General features: G+C 38.7%; 1 protein-coding gene across 2 annotated transcripts; it reads right to left on the reverse strand.

Moving 5' to 3' along the window:
* Positions 1 to 586: 586 nt before the first annotated feature.
* LOC115998969 (DExH-box ATP-dependent RNA helicase DExH12-like) lies at positions 587 to 8998 on the reverse strand. Of its 2 annotated transcripts, none has more exons than XM_031238651.1 (4): positions 8839 to 8998; positions 5021 to 7995; positions 4087 to 4476; positions 587 to 3983 (listed from the first exon to the last, which is right to left on the reverse strand). In XM_031238651.1, exons 2-4 carry the CDS (start codon positions 7973 to 7975, stop codon positions 804 to 806), a joined length of 6525 nt encoding a protein of 2174 aa, XP_031094511.1. In that variant the 5' UTR covers positions 7976 to 7995; positions 8839 to 8998; the 3' UTR covers positions 587 to 803. The 2 variants fall into 2 exon arrangements, with proteins under 2 accessions (XP_031094511.1, XP_031094510.1); XM_031238650.1 differs by having other exon boundaries at positions 5021 to 8001.
* Positions 8999 to 12533: the final 3535 nt, after the last annotated feature.

Consider the following 12533-nt stretch of genomic DNA (forward strand, 5'->3'; position numbering starts at 1 on the left):
GAGTTCTTCATTAATTGGTTGAACCCTCCACTAAATTTTTTTTAAAATAGTTAATCAAATCAATCAGATGATATCATATTATGAAGGTAAAAGGCTAGGGAAAATAAAGATAAATATATAGCATTACACTTAGGTTATTGTGAAGAAAAAGTATCTATCACAGTATGAATATTGTAATAGGTTATGCATTGAAATGAATAGCCATTTTGGATTTTTGGTGTCAGCAATTTGTCACATAGCGATTTAGTAGTTACAATAAATTCCACAGCCAATCAATAAATTATTGTGAGTTGTGACAAACTGACAACATCATCATTCGTGTGTCGTATATGCACTAGTTGGGCAAAGACTTGGGGGGGGAGGGGGGGGGGGGTTTGGGTCTTTGAGAATTGAGATGAGAACCACACTTTTGCCTATACTCATATAAAATACTCATTCAATATTTGACAAGGCAGACCTCAATCCCAGCCATCAATGAACTCACATAAGTCATACTCAAAATTAAAATTAAAATCAAAATCAAGTAGAGTACCTAGTAATTAAAAAAAAAAATATGTAGTGAGTATATATATAATCAACACAAGAATTCAAGTAGAAAAGAGGTAAAACTGGCATTGAAAATAAGTCCTGCAGAACTGCAAAGGATTGACAGAAAGAAAGTCTGTAGTACCTAAAACTTGCAGGCCACTGGTTTCTAGGACAACAAAAGAAACAGAGACTGCAATGAATATACAAATACAATGTTCCTTTTATCACTGGAAGAGTTGCAAAACAACAGAGTTATAGTTCATTCTTGGTCAATCTCAATCATCAACAGCCCCTGCCTCTTTCACATCAACGGTAAACGTATACTCCTGGTCACATCCCAGGTAAGAATCACACATGAAATAAAGTGTGTATGTCTTGTTCCCAGGTTCAGCAGGAGCAGCAAAGTCAAGTTTGACCCTCGACTTCCTTTGGAGACTCACCCTCTTGATGGCAAGAAGCTGGTTGCTTTTGGGATCACCAACCACGAGCCACCATCCTTCATCTTTCGTCTTGGGATACCTTGGTGCAAAAACTGGTCCAACCTCTGTTCTACCCTCAAGATCCCGCTCAAGTGTTACCTGCACACTGATGTCGTCCCCTCCAGCGCTCACGCTCTCCCCGTCTACAACTTCATATGTCAAGTCTATGTTAGGAAAGCGGTTACAAAAGCGAGCAATGTCCATCAACTGAGAGTCAGACATCTGCAACAGCTCACGCCTCTCATCATCTTCCATTTCCAGCAAATCGAAAACTGTCTCAATGCACTTGTCGGGGTTCTCCTGACACTTCTTGGCTAAATCTTTAGTGAAATGTGGGAGTTGGAGCAACATTGAATCACGTTCCCACATGGCCTGAGTCACCATTTGGCTCACTTCCATAGTAAGGAGTGCAAGGTTGAGCCAACCATTACTAGAAATAACATCCACCAGAGCCTGAAGAAGCCTATTAGCAGAAAGAAGCACCTCTTGTTGGTCAGAAGCCAGATTTCCACCTACCACCTGCCTAGCAAAGTGGGCCTGCAGTAGAGCATTAGCCTTGACATGGGGATCTGAGTACTTTGGATTCTCAAAAGAGAAACGCTGGTGATTAATCAACCTTCTTATCAACTCCTCTTCACCTGGCCGAATTGGAAGCTGTTGGTACTCTGAAGCCGAAGTCAGAATTTCCAGTAAACCCTTGAGCTTTGTTTTGGGTGTTAAAGAAGAACTAAATCGTTCTATGGTTGTATAATTAATATAGTAATATGATGCTATCATCCCAAGATTATTTGGTGAAAGTAAGAAGTCATCATCAACAGCAACACATTTGCTGGCTTCCAGATCACTTAATGTGTTCTCCACCAATTCTGAAAGGTGGTCAGACAGGTGCCTGTGACTAACACCCTGAAGATTGTAGTAATTTGGGTTCTGAGTGAGCCTTCTATACATGAAAGTCCAGGTCAGGTAATCAACTGCGTCCTGCTTGTTTTGAATTACTCCAGAAACCACCTCAGCATTCAAATTATCATGGAGATAGTGTTGCAAATGGCTCTCAACAGGGAATGCTTCAAACAAGAACTTCTTGTAGTAATCTTTTCGTGGTGCATGGCAAAGAATGACACACTTTCCTGAGTTGTCTAAAAGAGGTCGACTGGCATGACCCATCATCTGCAACAAATCAGTGACTGGGTAATCAGTATGAGCATTTTCCCTGCCATCATAGTACTGCGTTCCCATAACCACCACCAGGTGTGCGGACAGGGGTACTCCCCAACACATCGAACTGCTCATGACACATACTTGGATCCATCCATTTTCAAACAGTGTCTTCACAATATCTTGATCAGTGCTAGTCAAGCCCTCATGCAAGTAACCTACCCCATACTTCAATGTTTCTTTCAACATAGGTTCTTTAATGCTTTCAACAAAAGGCTCCACCTCATTTGGAGATTGTGATAAGAACATCGGTCTCTCTCCACTGTCCACACTTGAATAAGTCATCAAATCCACAGCAGTAAGTCGTGCATGCTTTCTTGTAGGAACATAAACAATAGCAGGTTTCCCATTCTTTGCATGCTGGACAATTGCAGTATATGTGGGCTTTGTCATAGCTTGCATCCTAGCCTCAAAATTGGCAATATCAACGCCTTGAATGTGTATTTCAAGGGGCACAGGCCTGACACCCGGGGGGAAGTTGAAAAGCCCATGAGAGGTAGCCCCAATCCATTCTCCCAAATCCTTGGCATTGGCCAGAGAAGTTGATAAAGCTACAATACGGATCTTTTTGTCTAGCTGACTTGCAATATATCTCATCCTGGAGACAATCACTTCCAAGACGGGACCACCCTGACCACCAATCAGGTGGAGCTCATCAATGATGAAAAGGCTGACTTGCTGTACATGTTTCCGCTGTTTCCAACGACGAGATAAAGCATCCCATTTCTCAGGTGTGCTAATGACAACTTGTCCCTTCTCAAGAAGTTTAAGGTCAGTAGCTGTCTCCCCAGTGAGTTCAACAACTCTCATACCTAGGCCCTCACCAAATTTCTTCTTCCAATCACTATAACGCTCCTTAGCAAGAGCCTCTATTGGAGCTATATACACCGCACGCATGACACTGTCAGATCCTTTCTGGTGATTCCTCAAAATGGCAAATTCTGCACATATGGTCTTCCCACTACCCGTTGGTGCTGCAACCAATACATTGTCATCAGAGTTGTACAAGACAGTAAAGACCTGAGTTTGGACTGGGTTGAAATGTTTAAATTCCTGATAAAGGGTTTCATATGCAGGATTTCTCAGAGCAGTCACAGGAAGGGGTTGCAAGTCTAATAGCTCTGTTGGAGGAGGATATTTTTCTGGCAAAATAAGATGCCGGAAGGAAACTGGCAGAACAGTCTGAGATCCTAACCACTTATCAGATACCACTTGAATGAAATACTGAGGAGGCAATGGCTCATAAATTTGGACTGTGAAATTCAAAGTGTGGTCCTCATCACTGTATTGCTTCTTCAGCATAAAGTACTCGTGATGAAGGATATACTCCCCATCACAGTCTTCCACAATAACCCAGAAAGGCTCTACAAATCCATGAACTTTGTCGTCCCATATAAAATCTGGTGTTATTGTTAGCTCCACCCTCAAGACTGAGCGAGTGATCGGTTGAACATGTGCAGAAAGGTTAAGCTTTGGGAATTGATGAATGTACTTGTGAAGTGTTCGTCCCATTTTTGGATAACGGATGAGCTCTCCCAACTCTTGGGAGGAAAGATCATAATACCTCTCCCAAGCCAAATCTTTTTTCTCCAACTTCATTAAGATTTCATTAGGAATCCCATGGAACTGGCGAAGTGGAGTCTGAACACTCCACATCCTCTTGCTAATCATTTTGCACCACTTCAAAGCCTTTTCAGCTAGCTGGGCCCAACCTCTTTTCAGAACAATCTCAAAAAGCGCTCGCATAAGGCGTGCAGCACTCTGCAAAAGGAAAATTTGAACATGAACAACCAGATCATTCAATAACATGCACATATAGGTGGATATCTAGGGTATACGTATGGTGAAATGTATAGAAAAGAACCTGAGTTATGAAGACCATGTCTGATGTTAAAGACAACCCTTCAAGCTTCAGTTGTGAAATATATGATTGGAGCAAAACATTAATCTTGGCACTAGGCTCCTCAATACTCTCTTTGACGGGAATGGGAACACGTTCTAGAAGCTTAGCCAATTCAATCTTCTCATCTTGTCTAACTGTAACATATTTAAATTCCTCACTAAGTGAGAACAGCCGACAAAGCTCAATATCACCCATTGTAGGCTTCAAATGTTCATTGTATGTTGATATTGTCCCATGAGTTATGTAATAATAGCTAGCTATGCGACCCAAGTCTGTAACTTGGAAATATCCACTTTTCCTGTCATACTTGATCAGATTATTTTTGTCCAACAGTGTAGCTGCTGAATGAACCTGCCAAACAAGATACACCACTCCTTATAAGACTTCAAAATTATCATTCACGGTCATAAGGTCAAGATAATACATATACTCCCTCAATCCCAATTTATATATCAAGTATACATACAGTTAATAAAGGTGGACATGTATGGTTTATGATTCAATTTTTTATATTGACTTGTGACCAATATATATATATATACATTTAGAAACTAAATTAAAACCTGTATTACACTCCATAAGAAAATATCAAAGAAGCAAAGTGAACTAAACTAGTCTAAGAATAATTACTTTGACTTTCAAATAGTAAAGGTAAAATGGGTTTGATAGAGTAATTCAGCAAAGAGATCATAAAGACTATAACAGTAATGTTTAGAATACTTACAGAAGTAACTAAAAGGCACACAGGATAAAAAGAAGGGTTTCCGCTAGGCATTACCAAAGAATATGCACATTATAAAATCAAATTATCCACCAGATGTACAAACACCTAAGTGGCATCCATGCAGATTAATGTGATGCTAACATAAGAATTTACACAGTAAATTGTGCTTACCAGATCAGCTCGCCTTTCTTCCAATGTTATGTCATTTTTCAGAGCATCAGCTGCCAAGCCATAAAGAGAGGGATTTCGTACCATGCGAATACAGAGGTAAGTGTAGAGGAGCCACTTGCAAGCCTCTTTTGCATTCTGCACTGTACCAAGGACAATTTCAGCATTCAACTGATCAGCCAATTGGGAAATAAATTGGCTCTCAATTGGAAGCTGCTGATTCATTAAAGACAAATAATACTGCAGTTCGCTGTGCCCTGTTATAATTATGCCCTCCCCATAGGTGTCAAATTGAGGCCTTCCAGCACGGCCAAGCATCTGCATGACATCTAGGGGACTGAGTTCAGTCCAAGCTCCCTTCTCAGGATTGTAAATCTGGGTGCCTTTAATTATCACTGTATGAGCAGGCAAGTTTACACCCCAAGCTAGAGTTGCTGTAGAAACCAAAACCTGAACATGTCCATCAGCAAAAAGCTCCTCAACAATCTGGCGATCAGCCCTGACCAACCCCGCATGGTGAATTGCAAAACCATAGGGCAACAGATCTTTGAGATCATTGCTCTTGACCAGCTCTGTATGTGATTGGAGAATTTCGCGACTTGCACTGTCCTCTTTCAGAAATTTACCGAGAGTATCATTACCAAGAGCAGTATCACGAATCGCACGAGCAGTTTTAGCTGTTTCCTTCCTTGAGTGGACAAAAATAAGAACCTGATGTTTGCCAGCCACAGCAATTACCTTCTCATAACACACATCATTCATTAATTGGAATCTTTGCAATGGCTTTTTAACAGTAACTCCTATATATTGTTGAGCCAGTGGAACAGGCCTATAGCTATTATCAAAATGGAAAAGTCCCTTCTGCAGATCAACCCTCAGAAACACTGCCACATCATCATAATTTGGAAGAGTAGCTGATAACCCAACAAGGCGAATATGCTCTTTCGTGGTTTCAATTTGCCTCACTGTTCTTGCAACAATACTTTCCAGAACTGGACCTCTGTTGTCATGTAGGAGATGTATTTCATCAATAATAAGCAACTTTACAAGTTGTGTGTAGGTGCGGTCGCCTGACTTTCTGGTAATGATATCCCATTTCTCTGGTGTTGTTACAATAATTTGAGTCTCTTCAATTTGTTGCCTAGTCAATGTTTGATCCCCACTTAGCTCTTTCACATTGACACCATACTCCTGCAGACGATTGCTCAAATTGTTAACAACTTCAGCAACAAGTGCCTTCATTGGTGCTACATAAACTATCTTGTATTTGTTATGGTTGAAAGACCCATCCTCATTTCTGTTCAATGCAATCTGCTGAAGTATAGTGAGCATAGCAACATTTGTCTTCCCTGCTCCAGTCGGAGCACACAACAAAATATTCTCAGGGGTGAACAGGGCAGTCTCATATACTTTGCTTTGGACCCTGTTCAACTGGGTCATCCCTCTGAAAGCTGGTTGTGCCCACTCTGGCATGGAGGATATTTTTACAAATTTTTCATCTTCAGCCAACGGTTTTGGCTTCAAAGCTGGAACATGAACTTCTTCATACCCCTTTTTATGATTTCTATAGGACCCTAATGGAAGCTCACACTTCTTGTTTGCCATCAACAGCCCACCTTGATGAAATGCAAGGTTATCAAGGTCAAGTAATTGTCGCTGCCCCTGCAACCAACCACTCTCAACATCTCTATCAGAAATCATTCTCCGTCCCCTATCACCATCCCCACTAGTCTCATCTTTCAGCCGGCGGGCCTCTTCTCTAATGCTCTTCTCCAAATTCTTCTGTCTCTCTTTTGCACTGGCCCTGGTGGCATGCAACTGGTCCAAAATAGCAGTATGATCTGGCCCTAACTCCATCATCTCTTCCTCAATTTTCTTCTTCATATCTTGGTCCTCAGCTCTTGCTAGGCGAGTGCACCAAACTACCTTAAGCCTGTTCCGCAATAAATATTTAACGAGACTAAATCTTTCGTAATCAAGATGCAACAGCAACTTGTTCTCCACTTCCCGATCATCACCCTCGGCAAGGATTTTAAGAACGTCTTCAGCAACCTTCTGGCTTTGCTGCGGGTCAATCTGCTGCTCATAAGCTTGAGAGATCTTTCTTTGTAGCCAATACGCATCAATGTCCTGAACATTCAAGGACATACCCTCATCAGCTTCCAGCATTTCATCATCATCAATTCCTCCACCCATCTGCATAGCACCAGCACCATTCTCTTCCAATCCATCATCCTCCTCTTCATCCTCCGGCACCATATCAAGATCACTTTCCTCCTCCTCCTCCTCATTCTCCTCAAACTCGACAGCTACACCAACATCGTCATCGAGAGCATCATCACCATTGGCAGCAGCAGACACCAATGCATCACTGCCATCTTGATAATCAGTAATGCGCTTGCCAATGGAAACCAAGTCATCAAATACATTGTTTGGGATCGGATTCAGTAACTTCTCTATCTCCTTTTTCTTCTCAGGATTCTTAATGTTATCATTTTTTAGAACAGCTAGAATCTCATCTGCAGCTCCACTGACAATATTCAGTGGCTGCCCTCCAAGCTGCTGCTGGATAGTATTGAGCATTAGTTCATATGCAGCCATGGTTTCTTTAGTTTTTGGTTGGTAAACACCTTCTTCGGTGGCTGTAAGCACACTTTCCTCCTGAAGCCGCCTCCTTTTGCTTTGTCTAGTGGGAATGGGTTCAGATGAAAGTGGTTCTCTCTCCTTCTTCTTCTTTGCCTTCTTAAACTTCTCCTCAAGTTCAGCAGGTTTGCCCTTGAAAACACGATCACCAAAGCCTTTAGGATCAATTTTGCCCCAAAGGGACTCTGGCTCACCAGTAGGCTCATGGGTATCCCGAGGGCGAGAATCAGTAGTTAAGACAAGACTTGAATTAGCTCTGTACTCATACTGTTTGAAGCGTGCATGTGCCTCTGCACCACCCCCCAAATGTGACATCTTAAACTAGAAACCAGAACCTGAAACTTCAGAAGGAGATACAAAATTACTTGAGCTACTTTAGTATGAAAACACTAGAATTTATGTTTAAATAAAACTTTTAACAAATACTATGCAACTGAGTACCCTGAAAGTAAGCTAGGTGGCATGGAAGGACATGGGGTGCATAATCCTCAAAAATAGGAGTCACAACATGCAGGGTACAACATGGTTATGATAATGATGTAATAATAATAATAATAATAATAATAATAATAATAATAATAATAATAATAACTAATAGTAATAAATATATAGAGACACACAATTAACAAAATGAAAAATATTACATGAATTTTAAAATCATAACTATGTATTACTGCATTACTACCCGAAAATCCATGTTCAATAACACATGTAACTTCTGTATTTTTAACAGAAAATATATAGATTTGGAGAAAATACAGTTGGTGGTATGGTGGATCTATAACAACAAGAGATAAAGAGGAATTTTAACAGTAATACTCATAGATTTGATTCTAGTGTTAAAAAGAATGCAACTTTTTCCAAATTTTATTTCTAAATTTGTCAACTTGCGTAGAACCAATCAGCACCGTGTAGACAGATAATAGTAGTAGCAGACGACTCAAGTAAGAAGCCGTTCGAAGTTCGGCTCACTGTTTAAGCTCTAAAATTGCAAAAAGTACATCGTAGTTCAAGTAAACACGAAAAAAGAAAAACACTAGCATTTTCCAGACCACCAAACAGGAAGTGCTAGGTTATACACAATCAAATCTACTCGAATGAGCGGCATAGCTGAATCTAGCGATTTATCAAAGTAGAATGAGTAAAACCCTAAAGTTTTTAGTGTGAGATGCACTTACGTGTTTCGCCGCGATTTCCAAACGCAGTTCACAGTTATCTTCTCAGGTTCCGACACAAAGCGGAAAAATGAGTGTTCAGTGCGGGGCTACACGTATTGTGTAAGCTACGGATTATGAATTAACCGCCATTGTGTTGTTTCATCTCTTATTTTGTTTCGCCAGCTAGGGCTAATGTTCCTTCTGGAGAAGAAAGAGGGGACAGGCCATGGGCTGTTGGGTCGGGTTAAATATATTGGGCCCCTGATGGAATGCTGGACTCCTGGGCTGCTCAACAGATGAAATCTAACAAAATTTGTTCCATTAAATAAATTCAATATTTATAGTTTTAGTAAGAGTCATTTTCATTTTTGGTCATACTGTTATTGAGGCATTGCCAATTTTAGTCCACTTTATTAATTTTTGCCACATTGCGGCCAGTCTTATTTAGTCCTTGCTACTTTTAGTCTGTTAAAATTTTCGTCAAGTAACCGTCCAAAACAAGGGTATTTTGATCTTTTCATACTTTGATAATCTTCTTTACTCTTTGTAGTGGTTTTCCTTACAGATTTTCATCCAATGAAAAGGTCCGGCGAAAGCCATGGCTTTGTAATGTGGCTCACATGGCTTTCGCCGAACCTCTTCAATGGATGAAAATGTGTAAGGAAAACCACTGCAAATGGTCAAGGAGATGACCAAAGCATTAAAAGATAAAACAAATACCCCTATTTTGGATGACAATTTGACGAAAATTTTAACGGTGGACTAAAATTGGCAAGGACTAAATAAGACTGGCCGCAATGTGGCAAAAATTAATGAAGTGGACTAAAATTGGCAATGCCCCAATAACAGTAGGACCAAAAATGGAAATGACTCTTTTAGTAATTACAAATCCAATCGTTGGACCAGGGTTCATATTGCATTGTGAGTCTGATACAAAAATTTTGTACCTTAAGTTAATACATTATGTATCTACCGTTAAAAATTTCTGTACATGTAAACACATAACTTAATAATTGCTGACACATAATATAATAGCTACATGTATAGAATAATTGTTGAGACATAATATGATAGTAAGGCAAAATGTGTCAACTATAAATACAGAATCTGAAGGTTATTTTTGAATCAGAATTTATAATACAATGTAAACCCTGGTCCATGGTATAATTTGCCTTACAAATCTGCATCAAACGTAATAATAAAAATTAAAAATAGAGTACAATTAGATAATTAAAATAAATGTAAAAGCACATAATAAATCTTATAATTATTATAATATAAAGAGAAAAAGATAATTGAAATACTTTGTACATTATCAAAGATTAAATATAAAATTAAAAAGAATTTACAAATGTGCAAACAAGTGAACACAGTATATAAGTAATTATATTCATTAATGTCATTTAATATATATATATATATATATATATATATATATATAGTATTAATAACTCAAGAGGGAAAAAAAAAGAATGGTAAAATTAAAATGAATATAAATGTATAATGTATAAATTAATAGTGTATTACACCAGTACTGCCGCAGCACATTTTCTATTCATAATCTATTTGTTTTCTATTTTAAGTGAATAGGAGCTGACATTTCAATCGGAAATTGTAAAATTAAATTTTATTATCGTTGACTTCTAATTTTTTTAATATAATTATAAAATTATAACATATAATAACGTGAGATTTTCTTTATGAACATTTTAGTAATTCTACACGTACTCTCATTTTATACTTCTTATAATGACTGGCTTTGATTACTTATTATAATGAGAGTTCATGATTTTTTAATCCAATAAAATTTGAACACTTAGAGCATGTTTGGTTGGATGGAAAAAGTAATTCTTAAATTTGAGGAAAATGAAATTTTTTTCTGTTTGGTTCAGGGAAATTTTTTTGAAAATGTTTTCCGTAGTTTTGAGGAAAAAAGTTTTCAAGGAGAAGGGTTTGGTATTTTGTTTTTCCAAGGGAGTTGGGTATAAAGTATCACATGGTTGGACAATTTTATCCTTATTATTATTTTTATTATTATCACTATGTAAGGACATTTTAGTCTTTATACTCATTATTCCTTACCATTCCAATCCCAACCAAGCAACGTAATCAATATTCTCTATAATTTCTTTTCTACCCACTAAACAATGCAATTAATCTTCATAGTAATTTCTTTTTTGTGGAATTTCAATTCCACTTCCCCTCAAATGATTTTTGTAAATTATTTTCTCTAAAATATATATCCATGAAATTCAACCCTCAAACATCGAACTTTAAAATTTTTGTACACATAGAAATGCACGACACACACCCACTAGGCATTCTATGTGTGCTCAGCCTTAGCTTGCAGAATGATTCTTTTTATGACTGTTAAGTATATATGCACCCATAATTTATGTGCCAATATATATGCATGTAAATCGACATTCAAGTGGAAGCAATCATGATATATAGGAGGATCTAGCTTCCAATGGAGTACAGTATGCTAAACAATTCTTTGAACTCAAGAAGTTGCTGTCAACAGATACTGGTCAGACCTCAAGTCAACAAATTAACTCAGCATAACAAATTCTGTTTAGTATGTTAGAAGTTCTGTTGCATTAGTATAAATAGTCTCCTTATCTCTTCCAGTAGAACACTTCTTGTAACTTCCCTTTACAGTTCTTGAATCAATTGTTGTAAGAGAGCATGATCCATTCACTGCAATAAGATCAGTTCTTCAGTTTTTCCTTCCCAGTTAGATGAACTGTTGCACTCTTCTTGACATGGTATCAGAGCCTTGATGGCGTGGCGTCCACCAATCGCAAATATGGTCCGGCAAGCAGCTTTGAATGCAATGGAAGGAAATCAGAATCAGGCTGGTTCATCTGGGGTGAACCAAAATGCTCCAAACCCTAATCCAATCCCTACTACAATCCCTATTGGGAATTTTGATCCGAATGATTTGACGAATCCCCTTCACATTCATCCCAATGAGAGTCCAACCTTGCAGCTCGTGACAATGTAGTTGGAAGGAAGATCAAATTACCACTCTTAGGCAAGGGCCATAGAGATGGCGTTGAGGTCGAAAAACAAAATGACCTTCGTAAATAGACTGGTGCCTGTTCCAGACCAGCTTGATCCAAGATACTACTACTAGGATCGATGTAACACAATGGTCATACCTTGGATACTCAGGGCAGTTTCACCCACCATAGGTCGTGGTGTGCTCTAGATCAATACTGCTGAGGGCGTGTGGAAGGATTTGAAGAAACGCTTAAGTCAGTAGGATTTGTTTAGAATTGCTGAGGTTCAGTCACAAATCTATCAAACCGAGTAAGGTAACTCTACCATAAATGAATATTTTACACACTTGAAGCTATTGTGGGATGAACTTCTTGTTTTGAGACCCATTCCTGGCTGTGAGTGTTCCCCTAGTTGTGTGTGTGGGAACAAGCTATCTGATAAGATGAAAGGACACCTGGAGAATGATATGTTGTATGCATTTCTGATTGCTTAAATGATAGCTACACTAGCACCAAACATCAATTCATGCTGATGAAGCCCCTCCCAGATGTTGGTGAAGCCTTCTCTATGATTTCGCAACAAGAAAGACAAGTATGTGTTGAACCTAACACTCTAGGAGAAAGCATTACAGAAGCAAGTGTGTTCTTCACAAAAGCAGACAACAACAGCAAGAGGACTTTCTATAGTAAAAAATAGAGGCATGTATGCAG

This window comes from Ipomoea triloba, chromosome 12 (genome assembly GCF_003576645.1).
Source record: "Ipomoea triloba cultivar NCNSP0323 chromosome 12, ASM357664v1".
Lineage (NCBI taxonomy): Eukaryota > Viridiplantae > Streptophyta > Magnoliopsida > Solanales > Convolvulaceae > Ipomoea > Ipomoea triloba.

Excerpts from the sequence above, each read along its gene's own strand:
- LOC115998969 (XM_031238651.1), bottom strand. The coding sequence starts at position 7,975 with ATGTCACATTTGGGGGGTGGTGCAGAGGCACATGCACGCTTCAAACAG. Across the intron at positions 4,477-5,020 it reads AAGAAAGGCGAGCTGATCTG|GTTCATTCAGCAGCTACACT; the intron begins GTAAGCACAATT and ends CTTGTTTGGCAG. Across the intron at positions 3,984-4,086 it reads ACATGGTCTTCATAACTCAG|AGTGCTGCACGCCTTATGCG; the intron begins GTTCTTTTCTAT and ends TTCCTTTTGCAG.